The sequence below is a fragment of the Macadamia integrifolia genome, chromosome 2 (genome assembly GCF_013358625.1).
Source record: "Macadamia integrifolia cultivar HAES 741 chromosome 2, SCU_Mint_v3, whole genome shotgun sequence".
Lineage (NCBI taxonomy): Eukaryota > Viridiplantae > Streptophyta > Magnoliopsida > Proteales > Proteaceae > Macadamia > Macadamia integrifolia.
This window is the reverse complement of record NC_056558.1, coordinates 36,674,479-36,688,965: the sequence shown is the minus strand read 5'-3', so window position 1 is coordinate 36,688,965 and position 14,487 is coordinate 36,674,479. Positions and strand designations below refer to the sequence as shown.

The window sequence follows — 14,487 nt, the reverse complement described above, 5'->3', positions numbered from 1 at the left end:
CAAAAAACAAAAAAAAAAAAAAAAAAACAAAAACTGAGCCCTCTTTTCTTTCTTCTTTCCATCCTATGGTCCAAAATATAAATTCCTAAATCTAACCTTTTAGATTGGTATATATCATTCTTTAAAAAAAAAAAATTTGATATGTTATACACATTTGTACAATACTATTGATGTAATAAAAATTAGGGAGAGGGATAGGTATGCCGCCGATATCAAGTATGCTAGCGGATAGCACCAATAGGAACACATGATGGAGTATCATTCAGGAAGGATATGAGGGTCATTTCAGAAAAAGGGAAGAGAGAGATAGACACAATGGGTGCTAGCATACTTGATATCGGCGGCATACCCAACATTTTCCCTAAAAATTAATATTTACTTAATCTTATAATCGGAGAAACGAATACGGATATTCTGTAACCGTTGGGTAGCTAAACGAATCAGACAATAATCGGTTGAAAACTAGGATTATCATATTCGTATCCGCTTAGTTTTTGGCCGGATTCGGATAGTTTCCGGATAGTGGTTTTCCGAATACGGATACGCTTAAACGAATATGAACATAGATCAAATACGGATTTTCAACTATGCATTAACATCCTTAAATAGAGATAGGTTTCTCTCCATAATATTTTTTCAATGCACATCTCTAATAGATGAGATTAGTACACAACTATACAGGGAGGACCTAGTCTCCTTAATAACATAATTAATGCTCATCTCCCATTAAGGTAGGTCAGTTAATTAGAGAATAAACCTTCTCTATTTGTGGTCAAACTAATATGGTAAGAATCCTTAATAAAATCTAAGATTTTGAAAATCAAATTAAATATTGGGTTTCCATAATTAAACCCAATTAATAGTCAATTGGGAAAAATTAGGAATAAGATCCTACGAGTAGTGGATACTGATCATTCTGATTCTAATTTCTTATCTGCACTTTCTAAGATGGGCGTTACATACATGTGGAAATCTTGTTGATTTCCTTCTACTAGAGGCAGGCTTTTTCTGCTTTAGTTTTCGAAACTTGTCACATTTGTTGCCTAATCATTGGTATTACGCAATGCTTATGGAAAGTTGAAGAATACAATAAAAGCCCAACAGGGTCTCGGTCTTGTTTACATTCTCACGTGCCTCTGTATTTCTGCAATTCCTCAGTTGCCTCAGTTGGAAAGATAAGGCTTAAAGAAGAATACAGAAGGTGAATACTATTGGGGTTTTTCAGGGGCAAGCCATGATGAGGACGGAAGAATCAGAAAAGAAGAAAGAGATTGAGAGAACGGATTCATCTGCAGAGCAGCTAGAAGAAGCAGGAGAGGAAGAAGAGGAGTGGAAGAGAATCCCACCATGGACTAAGCAGGTAACAGTACGTGGGCTAATTGCAAGCTTATTGATAGGGTCTCTTTACAGCATCATATCAATGAAGCTCATCCTCTCCGCTGGTGTGGTTCCAAACCTCAATGTCTCTGCTGCTCTTTTGGCCTTTTTGTCAGTCAGGGGATGGACGAAGGTGCTTCATAAGGGTGGATTTGTCACCACTCCCTTCACACGCCAAGAGAATACTATCATCCAGACCTGTGCAGTTGCTTGTTATACCATCTCTATGGCAGGTTTAGTTTCATCTTCTTCTTGTATTTTTGTCTCCTCTGTCTTCATTTTTTAAGCTTCAAATCTAAATTTCTTTGGTGCAGGTGGGTTTGGCTCATACTTGATGGGATTGAGCAAGAAGACATATGAACTTGCAGGGGTTAATACAGAAGGGAACACTCGGGGAAGCTACAAGGAACCCGAGATTGGGTGGATTACTGGTTACCTTTTCGTTTCTTCCTTTGTTGGTATCTTGGCCTTGGTTCCTCTTAGAAAGGTATGCTTAGTTTTGGTTGCATTGCCTTCTAGTGAAGGCGTAACTTTATTTCCTTACGCAGGAGCACAGTTAGTCTCGGTGAGGAGATGCTGCTCCTCTTGGGCCATTGAGATTGAGCTACTTCTAACCTTCTATTTACATTCTTTAAATTTTCTTACTACTTCTTCACAGGCCATGATAATCGACTACAAATTAACTTATCCCAGTGGCACCGCAACTGCGGTTCTTATTAATGGTTTCCATACAACCAAGGGTGATAAGATTGCCAAGTACTCATTTCCTTTACCCACACTTTTCTTACAGAATTAAAATCCATACATGTAGACCTGATACAGAGTTTTGAAAATTGACACAGGGAACAAGTCCGCGGGTTTTTTAAGTTCTTTTCAATCAGTTTCATGTGGGGTTTCTTTCAATGGTTTTACTCTGGAGGAGAGAAAAAATGTGGATTTTCACAGTTCCCAACTTTTGGTTTGCAAGCTTGGAAGCAAACGTATGCGAATTATTCATGTCCTTCTAACAATATTACCAACAATTCTCGCTGGACTGATCTCATGTTAATTGAAATTTGCTTTTGAGCTTTGCAGATTCTACTTCAATTTTGATATGACTTATATTGGAGCAGGAATGATTTGTTCCCATCTTGTGAATTTGTCTATGCTTCTGGGGGCTGTGCTTTCATGGGGCATAATATGGCCATTGATAAATCATCTTAAAGGAGATTGGTTTCCTGGAACTATACCTGAAACTAGTATGAAGAGTCTGAATGGCTACAAGGTTCATCATGATCTTGAAACTTTTCCCAATATTCTTTCAGTTTTCAGCACTAATGCTTTTGGTAGTGCAAAAAGTTAGAAACAACTAAACCTTCTCCTTTTTTCATTCATCTCATGTGTTGGTGGGATAGGTTTTCATTGCAATGGCTCTTATATTAGGAGATGGGCTCTACAACTTTCTCAAGATAATGTATACTACCAGTAGAAACATTCAAATGGGATTGAATAAGAAGAAAAATGATGCAGGTAAGATAGACCCATATAGGACTTTTTGAATGATCCTACAAATTAAGCTTTGGAAGAAAACCTTGGCCTAGTCCTTCCAACATTGCAAGCAACCTGCTTGTTTATCGTGGGAGTTTAGTCTCACAGTGGCTACTAATTACCCTACAACCCCCTTATATACCTGGGAGTCCCTCCAGCTGCCAGTTTGAACTTCTGGGATGGAAACTTAACAATTTTGGTATGAATTATTTAATGTTTTCTGATGGCAGAACACGAGGATCAAGGCTTTGATGATATTCGAAAGAACGAATTCTTCATGAAAGAGAGGATTCCAGTATGGGTATCATTTGCAGGATACATCTTCTTCTCTATTGTTTCTGTAGTTGTGATCCCAATGATTTTCCCCCAACTGAAGTGGTACTTCGTTGTTGTAGCCTATGTTATTGCTCCATCCTTATGCTTCTGCAACGCTTATGGCACCGGGCTAACAAACATGAACATGTCTTACACCTATGGGAAAGTAGCCCTCTTTGTGATTGCTTCCCTAGTGGGGAAAGACTCTGGTGCAGTTGCTGCACTTGTTGGATGTGGTTTGATCAAATCTTTGGCCCAGAGCTCGGCAGATTTAATGCAAGATTTCAAAACAGGACATCTCACTCTCACATCCCCTCGATCGATGATACTGAGTCAGTTTATTGGAACAGCCATAGGCTGCATTGTAGGCCCTCTTTCATTCTCTCTCTTCTATAAGACCTTTGATATCGGCAACCCAAATGGAGAATTCAAAGCTCCATTTGCACTAATTTACAGGAACATTGCAATCCTGGGTGTCCAAGGCTTCTCTGCATTGCCCCACCATTGTTTGCAGCTATGTTATGGCTTCTTTGCCTTTGCAGTAGGGGCCAACATTGTAAGGGACCTTTCTCCACCCAAGATTGGGAAATTGGTGCCAATACCAATGGCCATGGCGGCGCCTTTTATCATCGGAGCCTACTTTGTGATTGATATGTGCGTTGGGAGCTTGGTTGTGTATCTGTGGCAGAAGACCAACAACAAGAAGGCTAGTGTTATGGTTCCAGCGGTTGCATCAGGCTTGTTATGCGGGGATGGGCTATGGATCCTCCCTTCAGCCCTACTTGCTTTGGTGAAGGTTAATCCTCCTATATGTATGGCATTCTTGCCATTCCGGAAGTGATTTTTTCTTTTGCTAAAGATACAAACAGCAAAGAATATATTACAAATAAAAGGAAGAAAGATAGCAGCTAGGTATGAGAATCTACTCCTGTTTAGAATAATACTGAAGAACATTATTGTTGTATCAAACTGGGTGACATTAATCAAAGAACTATTGTGAATGGGCTCATGTTTTTGAAGTGGCAACACAGACTGAGCTTCCTAGCTATTCTACGTAGTTCGTAGGTGCTAGTACTGTACTCACCTTCTTTGAATTCACTGAACTTTCTTGTCATTTACATGGAGCTAGCTATCTACGTTGTTCATATTCTATACCCGTAAGCTCATTATGTGATATTACTGAGTAGAGGGACTTTAGCATAATCGTTTCTCACTTTAAAGGGGTTTTAATTATTACCACTTATGGGTGTACTTATTAATATAAAATATTGTGATCGCTTAAAGTGAGACTTTTAAGAAATTACGTTTATTTACGGAGGCTGAGTCTAATTCAAATAAATAAACACTAATCGGATCATCCAATAAGACCCTACCACTTGACATGTGGTCTTTTTACAAATTAGGGTTCTTAATCTATATATATATATATATATATATACAGCTATGGATTGAGACAGGCATGGGGCTACAAGAATCCTCTCTCTCTCTCTCTCTCTCTCTCGTTGTGAGAATTAGGGTTTTGAACCCTTGAGTGTGAGGTTTGCTTCTGCTATTTTATGTCTTGTTCAATTGTTGATCAAGGGAGCAAAGAGATTTTTGACCAAGTCCATATTCCATTGGAGGTACTACACTTGTAGTATTGAGAGGTAACCTTAAATCTCTTTGTGTTCTTGTTGTGTTTACCCTAATGCGAGTGAGGAATGATTTGAGTTGGGAAATGCAATATATACCCTCTCACATTTATTTATTTTAATCATTACTTGTTTATTTTAAAAAATAATAAAATAATGCATTGTGAGGAGGCATAGTGTACACATTATATATAGGGAAAAAACTGTCTAAGAGCGTAGCATATACTTGTGCTTCCTCCAGACTATCTCTTTCCATGTCCAATTAAATGACATATCTACCCCCAAGGATTAAAGTATCGGTATCGGTCGTCGTATCGGTCGGCCAAAATTAAGATACGTATCGGAGGGTATCTTATCGTATCGGAGATACGCTAAAGATACGCACATAAATGGATAGGAAACATTTTTTTATACACATTTGCATAAAAAAATAGTTAAAAAAAAGTTATATATAACATGTATTATGCATAAACAGTAAATTGAGAGTATCGCACTAAGAATCTAAGGTTTGTAATTGTCCCATAAGTGTAAAATCCTTGTTCCCAACCTTGATTTCCACTTTAGTTAGAGAGAAAAATGGTTGGCAGCAACTTTGAAACAAAAACACCTCAAAAAATTATGTTTTTCTAAAAAATTACCCATTTTGGCCATTTTATGACCATATCGATACGTATCGGTGTGTATCGGTCGATACATACCGATACTCACCGATACATATCGATACGTACAAATACGTACCGATACATACCGAAACGTATATTTCACTTCAATTTTGAATTTTTCATAGAGTATCGGTACGTATCGGTAAGTATCGGTGGTGTATCGGTGCGTATCGGTGCGTATCGTAGGATACGTATCGATACATAAGGGTTTTAAAATTTTCATGATACGTATCGGTATGTATCGTGCCGATGCCTACCGATACGGATACATATCGGCCGATACGGCACTATACGCACTGATACTTAAAACCATGTCTACCCCTCTATTGTGGAAGGAGAGAGATATACTCAGGGAGCGCTAGCATATGTTATATATACAACAACAACAACAACTTCAACTTAGCTTTATCCCAACAAAATGGGGTTGACTACATGGATTCGTAAAATATAAGAAACACTGCAAAAAAAACAACAACTCAACAATATCCCACCTAAATGTGGTCAGCTACATGGATTTTTTCCCTCCAAACAGCTGTATTCAAGGTTATATATGAGTCAGACCTAAACTATACATGTCCTTCCTCACTATTTTTCTTTAGACATACCCCTAGCTCTATCTATAGCTCCTTCAATCTAAATCCAATCACTCTTTTTTATCTTGGTGTATCCTAAGGTCTCCATTGAATATAGTCATACCAACTAAAACAACTTTCTCAAGGTTTATTACGTATCACGGAAGCTCCCAAATCAGTTCTAATATGATCATTCCTTACTTTATCCATTATAGTATTGTCCCATATCCCTGTCAATATCCTCATCTCTGCTATACTTAGTTTATCTATATGATGTTTCTCAGCTACTTAATATTCCATACTATACATCGTTGTCAGTCATACGACTGTAATATAAAATTTTCTTTTAAGCTCGGAAGGAATGCATCGATCACACAACACTCTGGATGCACCTCTTCATTTCATTTATCCCACTTTAATAATAGTTGAAAATCATCATCTATATTATCTTCTTTATTTATGGTTGATTTTACCCCAGATTTCTAAAATAATCAGTTTTTAATATATCTCTCTCTTCAATTTTCACCATTTTGCTACCATCTCAGTGAACTAAAGCTACACACTATATACTTCGTCTTCGTTCTACTTATTTTAAAATATCTTGGTTTTAAGGTTGAAACCCATAACTCCAACTTAGTGTTAATCCTTACTTTTGTCTCATTTTCCAAAACAGTATCATAAGTAAACAACAGACACCATAGAATCTCATCTTGAATATTTCTGGTTAATTCATCCATGATAAACACAAACAAGGAATGGCTTAAAGATGATCATTGATGTAACATAATTGTAATTGGGAATTCACTACTTTGACCTCCCACGGTTCTCACACTAGTCATTGCATCCTTATACATATCTTTAATTATTTTTACATACTTACTCGACACCTTTCTCTTCTCTAGTACATACTAAATTAATTCTTTAAGGACTATGTCATAGGTATTTTCTATGTCAATAAAAACCATATAGATATCCTTTCTGCAAATTCTAAATCTTTCTAAGATATATGTGATTTTTCTTACTGACACTTGTAGTGGTGCAAAATCATCTTTAACCACTTGTTTCTACCCCCATATGTACAAGACACATTGCTTTTAGTGAGGATAAAAATCGTGTGACAATGACAGGTTTATACAACTCAAAGTTAGTTAAGGGCATAAAGTGACATCAAGTGTTGATATTGTGGTTAATGAACCTATAAATTCATATGGACTGCCAAAACTAACATGGTAGATTTTGGATTCAGTTCAAAAACATTATTTATGCATTGAAGCCAATCATATAGATAACTTTTTGACATTTCCAATCACCACTCGGTTTTATGAAGAAAGGAGTGGATGTGTTGCGGCAAGAAACTGTCCTAAGCTTTCCGTGTAACCTATAAAGAGGAGCAAACAAAAGAGAGTGAGCATTGGGCTGATCTGACGGGGGACTCTTCGATGCCTAATTCAGATCTCTCTACAAACAGTAATTCCAGTAAGAATGAAAAAATAATCGATCCCCTTGAAGGGGGGTTACCGAGTATTTATAGTTATGGCAAAGTGGTTGTTGTGGAGAGTCCCGACTTAATAGTTGTCCTAGGACTATTAGGAGGCCAGTCATGGTAGGAGTCTAGATATGATAAGAGTCCAAATATAGTTAGAATCGTATTTGGAATGTGCATAGATAGATAGTATCTCGATTGGTGAGGGATTCACTTTCCTCATAGGGAAGCCTTGGGGCCTTATTGGGTGATCTTTCCTGATTGGGAAAGATCTGTTCCTTACTTGGAGGTTACGTATTTGATTAAGAATGAGCTTCCTTATAGTGAGAAAGTTTTCTGTGTTAATGTTTTCTCTGAGCAACGGCGGCTCAGTAGTTCGGTTAATGAACTATGGATGTGGATTCCATTTTGATCTTTAACCGAAGGTCTCTCGATGGCCCTCAAGTAGCTCGGTCTCTTAGTTACATCTATGAGTGGCTTGGTCATGAAGTAGTCGAGCTACAGATCTGATGATCTTGGGATAACCGATCTGTAAGCTACTCCTATCCAACATTGCCTAATCTTTGACTTTGGTCCAGTGATTTGGGTCTAGCAATTCAGTCCTGCCCTATCTAGCTCGGACCCTAGTTCCACGTGTCGAGATGTCGTTGGTGTGTATATTTTCACCATAACAAGATCCTCAATCATTAAAAAAGAAAAAAAAAATCTTAGTGTTGCCATGCCCACCGTGCCATGTAGTTAATGGGAACTAGGGGCTTATCAACCAAAAAGTTTACGTTCTTTTTATCACAAAATTGTGGTAGATACGGTTGGTCAAAGTACACCCCAGGTGTAGCTCTATTGGTTCAAAGGCGTTGTGTGTTCATAGACGTCTCTAGTTCGGGTCTCCTCGTGACTGATCTATTACTAGGGTTAGGTGTGGTTGCGTGTAACCGGGGTTTACCTTTGGGCCTGAACCGTAAACTCGAACAAGTTCAAGGGGTTCTTCGTAAGCAAAAAAAAAAAGTTGATCAGAGTCAATTATTAACTGTTCTAATTCTGGCCTCTCGGCCAATCCAAGGGTTTTAAAGATTGGCTTCCGAAGTTCTCTAAACAGTTCCAGAAGCTGAGTACACACCACATTAACCTCCTTTTCCTTCAAGTTGAATTGCAACAATAATCTTTCTAGTGGCCAATCTTCATGAAATAGTTGCACTTCCCTTTTAAAACCTTTGGACCTTAACTTTTTCTCCAGTCTAGGCTTATAAAATTGACTGGTTTTCTTGAATTTTCCAAAATCACCTCTAGGATTCTTAACTTTTGTAGACACTAAAATTTGTCACCCTCCTAGCAATAATGATTGAGGTCCACTCAAGTCTTGAATTGTCAAGGTGACACAAATTTTTATTAAGGGGGAAATGCCGTTCCTGAATGGCCTAGGGCCCAAGCCCTTGATGTGAGCCACGTACCAAACCTTTTATTATTTCAAAACCATGGGATCGAAAATTTTGAAGGTACTATTTGACTTCCAAGTGATGAACGTATCGAATTGCTAATTAGGTTGGAGTTGCAGGTGGATTGATCAAAATTAAAGATTAAAATTCCCAGGGTTTCTGCCAATGGAATTTGATGGATTGGTAATTTTGTTTCAGATGAGATTTCAAAAGCCTGGTTGAGAGACATTTCATACACCATGGTTGATAGAAATTTAAAATCTTTTATATGTTGTGGCATGAAGATTTTAGTAGTCCATTTGACCATTTCGTCCTTACATTCTTAGCTCACCTATTTTGAGGTCCAATTCATGGCTGAGTTAGCAAAGGAGACCCCATTTTAATATTTAATCTATTTTATTTGAGTTTGTACACCATAATTACCAAGGATGATTGCCAACCTTAAAGGAGAAGCAAATCATTCTTGCCAATGCCACCTAATTTTCCCATATTTCATTATCTCAAATCAATTTCATAGCCATTACAAATCCCTTCAATTTTGGAATTTATTTTTTTGACTTCATATGACACCTCATTAATCTAAATCTCAAATTAATTTCTTACTTATTATTAATCATTTTGATTTTGAAATTGGCTCCTTGCCACATCACCATCTCATCATCAATTTCCCTATTTATTATCAAGTCCCATGCAATCAAATCCTACTTACCCCAATTCCTTGTGATTTAAACAAATTAAAAATAGCAATTAATTAAGTTGTTTTGCATTTTAATCTGGGTTTCTAGATCTGTTTAATCGATCGTCATGGCAATTCACAGCATTTGCATTCTAGCATAGGTGGTTCAAGTCATTGGGTTTGGTTGAGTATGTAAATGAATGACTTCAACTTAATCCTTAATTTCGTCCATTGGTGTTAGGATGAACGGCTTGTCTGTAGTGCACACTTCAGGGTAGCTCAGATTCAAGGGCTGGGAGCCGTTAGACACGCAGCCCAAGGCATAGATGCACAGTGTCGCAGCCCGAGGTGCTCTCAACCCTTGGATCTATAGTATATGCCGTGTCGCGCGACAAAGGATCCCGGACCCTCTCTCCCCTTTTATTTCAGTTCCTTAAGAGGATTATATAATTTCTAAAAACACATGAGAGGGGATGTAAATTAATCCAATAATATTAATACGATAAGTCGATAACCAATTGAAATCATACCACTTGTCGAAGAACTCCTCAAAAGCTAATCTATCATTCTTTTCAATTTTATTTACTCCATTTTCTATAAAAATTATTACAATAGGCACTAAGGGACAAACTATTTTTATACAAATGAGGAGTATGCACTAACCCTGAAATAAGAGTAATTGGAATATTACATAATATTGGATCAAATGGCAACGCCTAAGGGGAGGTGATTCAGGTGAGAGTTTTTCAAACTCGAACACTTGAACTAGTAGGAGTCAAACTTAAATGCAAAACAAGAATGAAGTAAAGAATTAAAGATAACACAAGCAATTTTATAGTGGTTCAGATCTCCGAACTTACATTCACTACCCAAGTCCATTGGACTAAGAATTTCATTTTCCACTGGAGGGATTCCTTTCCAAATAACAGGGATCAAGTCTTACACAAACTAATCAAGATTGGCATTCAGACCTCCATGACCAAGGATTTCAGACTCAAACACAGTCCTTAAGATTAAGTACCCATATCACCTGGGTAAGTATTTCCTTCTTGTACACCAGTACAAACCTTGAGCTACTTTTAGCTCACACAACAAGCAGTAAGATGGTTTTTTCTTAAGCTTGGAACTGCACCATTAAAGCACACTATCTCACAAGATTTTCTTGTTATCCCAGTTTCATATTGATATCTCTTTAAGATCTGTTCTTGTGATTGGATTAGCTAGTTAGTTATGAGTTCAATTGACTCAAAACTTTTTATAGCAACGAATTAGCCGTTTATAATCAAGCTTGGTGTTTCAAAAATATTTAAATTTTAAGCTCAAACCGATTATGGTTTCATAATGAAAAGTATTAATTCTTCTCCATAACCAAGGCTTTCTTAAATTCCAAGAAAAACTAGTGTAAGAAATAGAATTTGGGCAATAGGTATTAGACTTAACAGTAATGGTTATTTAATACTATTGAAATAATGAAGAAAAGATAACTTTCTTCGTAGACATGAATTTCCAAGAGATGGTCGATATCCTTCAATTTATGTAGATTTGAATCGTATGGGTATACTCTCCTTAAGGTATGTATATATATATAACCGATCGAATTGATAGTACGTCCTCACCTCCAAAATAAAACAACTCTCCAACCACTTAAAGTGTACTTCTAATAAGTGATTACAATAGGGAAATGCGAAGGTAATATTTAGTATTTGTATAGTACAAAAATGGTGGAAAACAGTGTACATTTGAGCAAAACAAAGATTGTTTGGGTATGAACACTTAGTGAAAATGCTTGCAGAGAACAAAATGAACCACATAAAGACTTCCAAACTTGTAACAGAGTACAAATCTTGTTATGACTTCCATATATAGAAGTAGAAATGCTTGTATATGTATAGGGGTGACGTACATTTTTATATGTATGTGTCTATTCAATGATATGACTATTTGAATTTGAATTTTACTCCAAAACTCACACATATCAAAATCACCCGAGGAGACCCCCACACATATGAGAAGAGAGAGTCTCTCTCCAAAGGGTTTGCACCCTTAAGAAACAATTTTACTTTTATGTCTATCATTTCTTTTCTCCCAAACCAATGTGAGATTAGACGTTAAGTTGTTTTTGTTCTTTGCAAATTGTTTTTTACTAATGTCACAAGTCATGCCCAACAGCAAAAATAGGGAAAAAAGGTTCTAAGATTTTTGAAACATGAAATTATAATAAAATTGGTTTGGTTTGATTCGGTTAATTCAGTTTGATTTGATTCGATTAATTCGACTCGGTTTTGGTTTCGAATTTAAATTAACACCAACAATTCTCCATCAACATTCAACATGCTTTCTTTATTTTCATAGGATCTATATCGGTGCTCTGGGTTCCTCTTTTATATATAATATATATATTAACACACAAATCAATTAATCAATCTAGATTTACATATTCAAAACAATTAATAAAAAAATATAGAACACATCAATCAAGGTTTGCACACATCAATCAACACATGATAAGGCCCAATCACCAATATAGTCCACTATATATAATATATTTTAAGCCGGTTAATTGAAACCCATTAATCTATTATTGAGATCACTGTCAATTGAGTTTCATTTAACCAACCTTACCAATCAATACCCTTCCACTAATCCATGTCTATACAATAACTTCATATATGTGATGAAAGTTCATACATAATGAGAACGTTACAAGGTTGTGATAAATAATTTATCTTTCTTATAGTGATACATGTGATGAAAGTTTTTGACAAAGAAACACCTAAAGTTGGGTGGGTCAATGATTATTCATCGGAAAAGTTTTCTTGTCATTTTTATGGATTTTGAATATATATAAGGGAGTACACAAGATATCGAAGCTTGGGGAATACCCTAAAGATTATTTTAAAAAATAATAATAATAAAAGAATTAGAAGCCACAACCATAGACATATGGATTAATTGTCAAAGTCTAACTATTTGGATGGATTAGAGTCCATAGTATAGGGACCAGCCGACTCGACTGGTGATAGATTGAGGGTATTTTCACCACTAAGCTACCAACCCCATTGGTTTGATGTTTACTTACGTTAGTGTTTTAAGATAGAGTGGGGATCAGATATCCATAACGGCCACCTCCATTTTAAAACAAGCATTGCTCTTTAAAGAGTACAGGATTACGTAATCGGGCAGGGCATATACATGGTTATATTTAATCGGTTATAATCGATGTGAGATAAAAAAAAATAATAATAATAATAAATAAGAAAAGGAAAACTACACTCCCCTCCCTTCTTTGTACTTTATCTCTATTTCACTTCCCTCCCTTATATATTTAGAAATGACATCCATCCCCATATTTGCTAATGGCGTTAGATGCAATTTAAAAGACAACATTACCCTCATCTTTAATCTCTAAATATTATCCTCAATTTCTATTGTTGATACCTCTAAAGTTGATTTGTCACCTCTAGGCAAGGCCGATATTTATTTGATATCAATTTGGATCGCCCTAGATTAGACAGCAATACCTTGGTTTTATGTTCAAAGTCATTTTTTTTTACCATATTAACCTTTGTCTGTGTCAATCCACTGATATGGTGTTGGCCAAGAATGGAGATGGGTCAAGGCCAACACAGATCCGATTCCTCAAACCATGCCTCTAGGAGAAAAGAGTAGTTGGAACCATCTCCATTGCAACTCTCCAGCAAGCAAGAGCTCAAATTGGCAGGTGCGGGGACCTGCAACTCAGGCATCTCTTGCAACTTTTGGCGAAGGAATGATGACCTTTCTCTCACTTCAATCTTCTTACGGACATACAAAACAACATCATATACCTCATGAAACAACTGTGTTTTATCTTCTTCCGCGATATGCTCTGCTCTTGCAGGCATATTCACTCTCTGCTTAAATGTAAGAAGAAAGCATCATATTTCAAACATTGAAGGAAATACATAATCAATAAACATCTATTTGAACTTTAGAGTGATCTGGGCAATGCAATTCTCTAACGGTATTAAAATTCATGGATTTGGGCCCCCACTAACAATAGTGGTTACTGTCATACCTTGCCGTACTTGGAAGTAGGTATTTCACTATGTGGGTACGATTGAAAAAATCTGTAAATATACAAAAGAGGGTGATGCCATTTCTAATTATACCGGTGAGGGGAGTCAAATCGAGGTAAAGTACAAGAGATGACTGTAATTTCCCAAAAAAATATTCCATATAAAATCCGGTTTATAGTGGGAGAAAAATAGCGAGCTTAAAGGATGGAATGTATCGACAGATTTGGCTCTTCTCCTGAGCGCCCATCGCACAAGTTACCCAAAGCTACTTGGACGAGTGTCACTTGTCTAGGCGAAGATTCAATTTTTGAAAAGAGGCACGACGAACAAGGCGTAGATCCAATTTTTGAAAAGAGGCACGACGAACAAGGCGCTGATAAAAGTACAAAAAATGAGACATCGAGAATCGTTAGATCCTCATCTAAACATGTGGTGCTCACTCAAATAACTATAAAAAAGACCTATGCGATGAACGCTCAGGAAAGAAGCTAGATCTTGCATCGATACAGTTTGAGAGCCGAGTCAACCCCTAGAACAACTGGTCCAAGAATAAGAAATAATTAAACCTGTTCCTCAATTGAATCAAAAATCTAATCCCGAGAGAGAGAGAGAGAGAGAGAGAGAGAGAGAGAGAAGATTCTACGTGCGGTGATTGAAGAGCTTCTCGGATGACGCTGTCATTTTCAAATTTTGGGTAATGATGACGTGTCATTTAGATAAGACTTTTTCATTGGTTTTCCCCAACCCAAAGTG

At 36.8% G+C, this 14,487-nt stretch overlaps 1 protein-coding gene across 3 annotated transcripts; it reads left to right on the top strand.

The window, feature by feature from the left end:
• The first annotated feature begins 942 nt into the window (after positions 1 to 942).
• On the top strand, positions 943 to 4,220 carry LOC122059705 (metal-nicotianamine transporter YSL2-like). Of its 3 annotated transcripts, none has more exons than XM_042622718.1 (8): positions 943 to 1,610; positions 1,692 to 1,864; positions 2,036 to 2,133; positions 2,220 to 2,357; positions 2,452 to 2,641; positions 2,772 to 2,886; positions 3,135 to 3,205; positions 3,300 to 3,495. In XM_042622718.1, the coding sequence occupies exons 1-8, from the start codon at positions 1,235 to 1,237 to the stop codon at positions 3,351 to 3,353; spliced, it is 1,215 nt and encodes a 404-aa protein (XP_042478652.1). In that variant the 5' UTR covers positions 943 to 1,234; the 3' UTR covers positions 3,354 to 3,495. The 3 variants fall into 3 exon arrangements, with proteins under 3 accessions (XP_042478652.1, XP_042478636.1, XP_042478644.1); XM_042622710.1 differs by having other exon boundaries at positions 1,274 to 1,360; positions 1,494 to 1,610; positions 3,135 to 4,220; XM_042622702.1 differs by having other exon boundaries at positions 945 to 1,610; positions 3,135 to 4,220.
• Positions 4,221 to 14,487: the final 10,267 nt, after the last annotated feature.

Bases quoted from the DNA above. Each gene is read 5' to 3' on its own strand.
- LOC122059705 (XM_042622702.1), top strand. From the start codon at position 1,235: ATGATGAGGACGGAAGAATCAGAAAAGAAGAAAGAGATTGAGAGAACG. The intron at 2,358-2,451 runs GTATGCGAATTA...TGAGCTTTGCAG, and splicing joins TTGCAAGCTTGGAAGCAAAC to ATTCTACTTCAATTTTGATA. The intron at 2,887-3,134 runs GTAAGATAGACC...TTCTGATGGCAG, and splicing joins TAAGAAGAAAAATGATGCAG to AACACGAGGATCAAGGCTTT.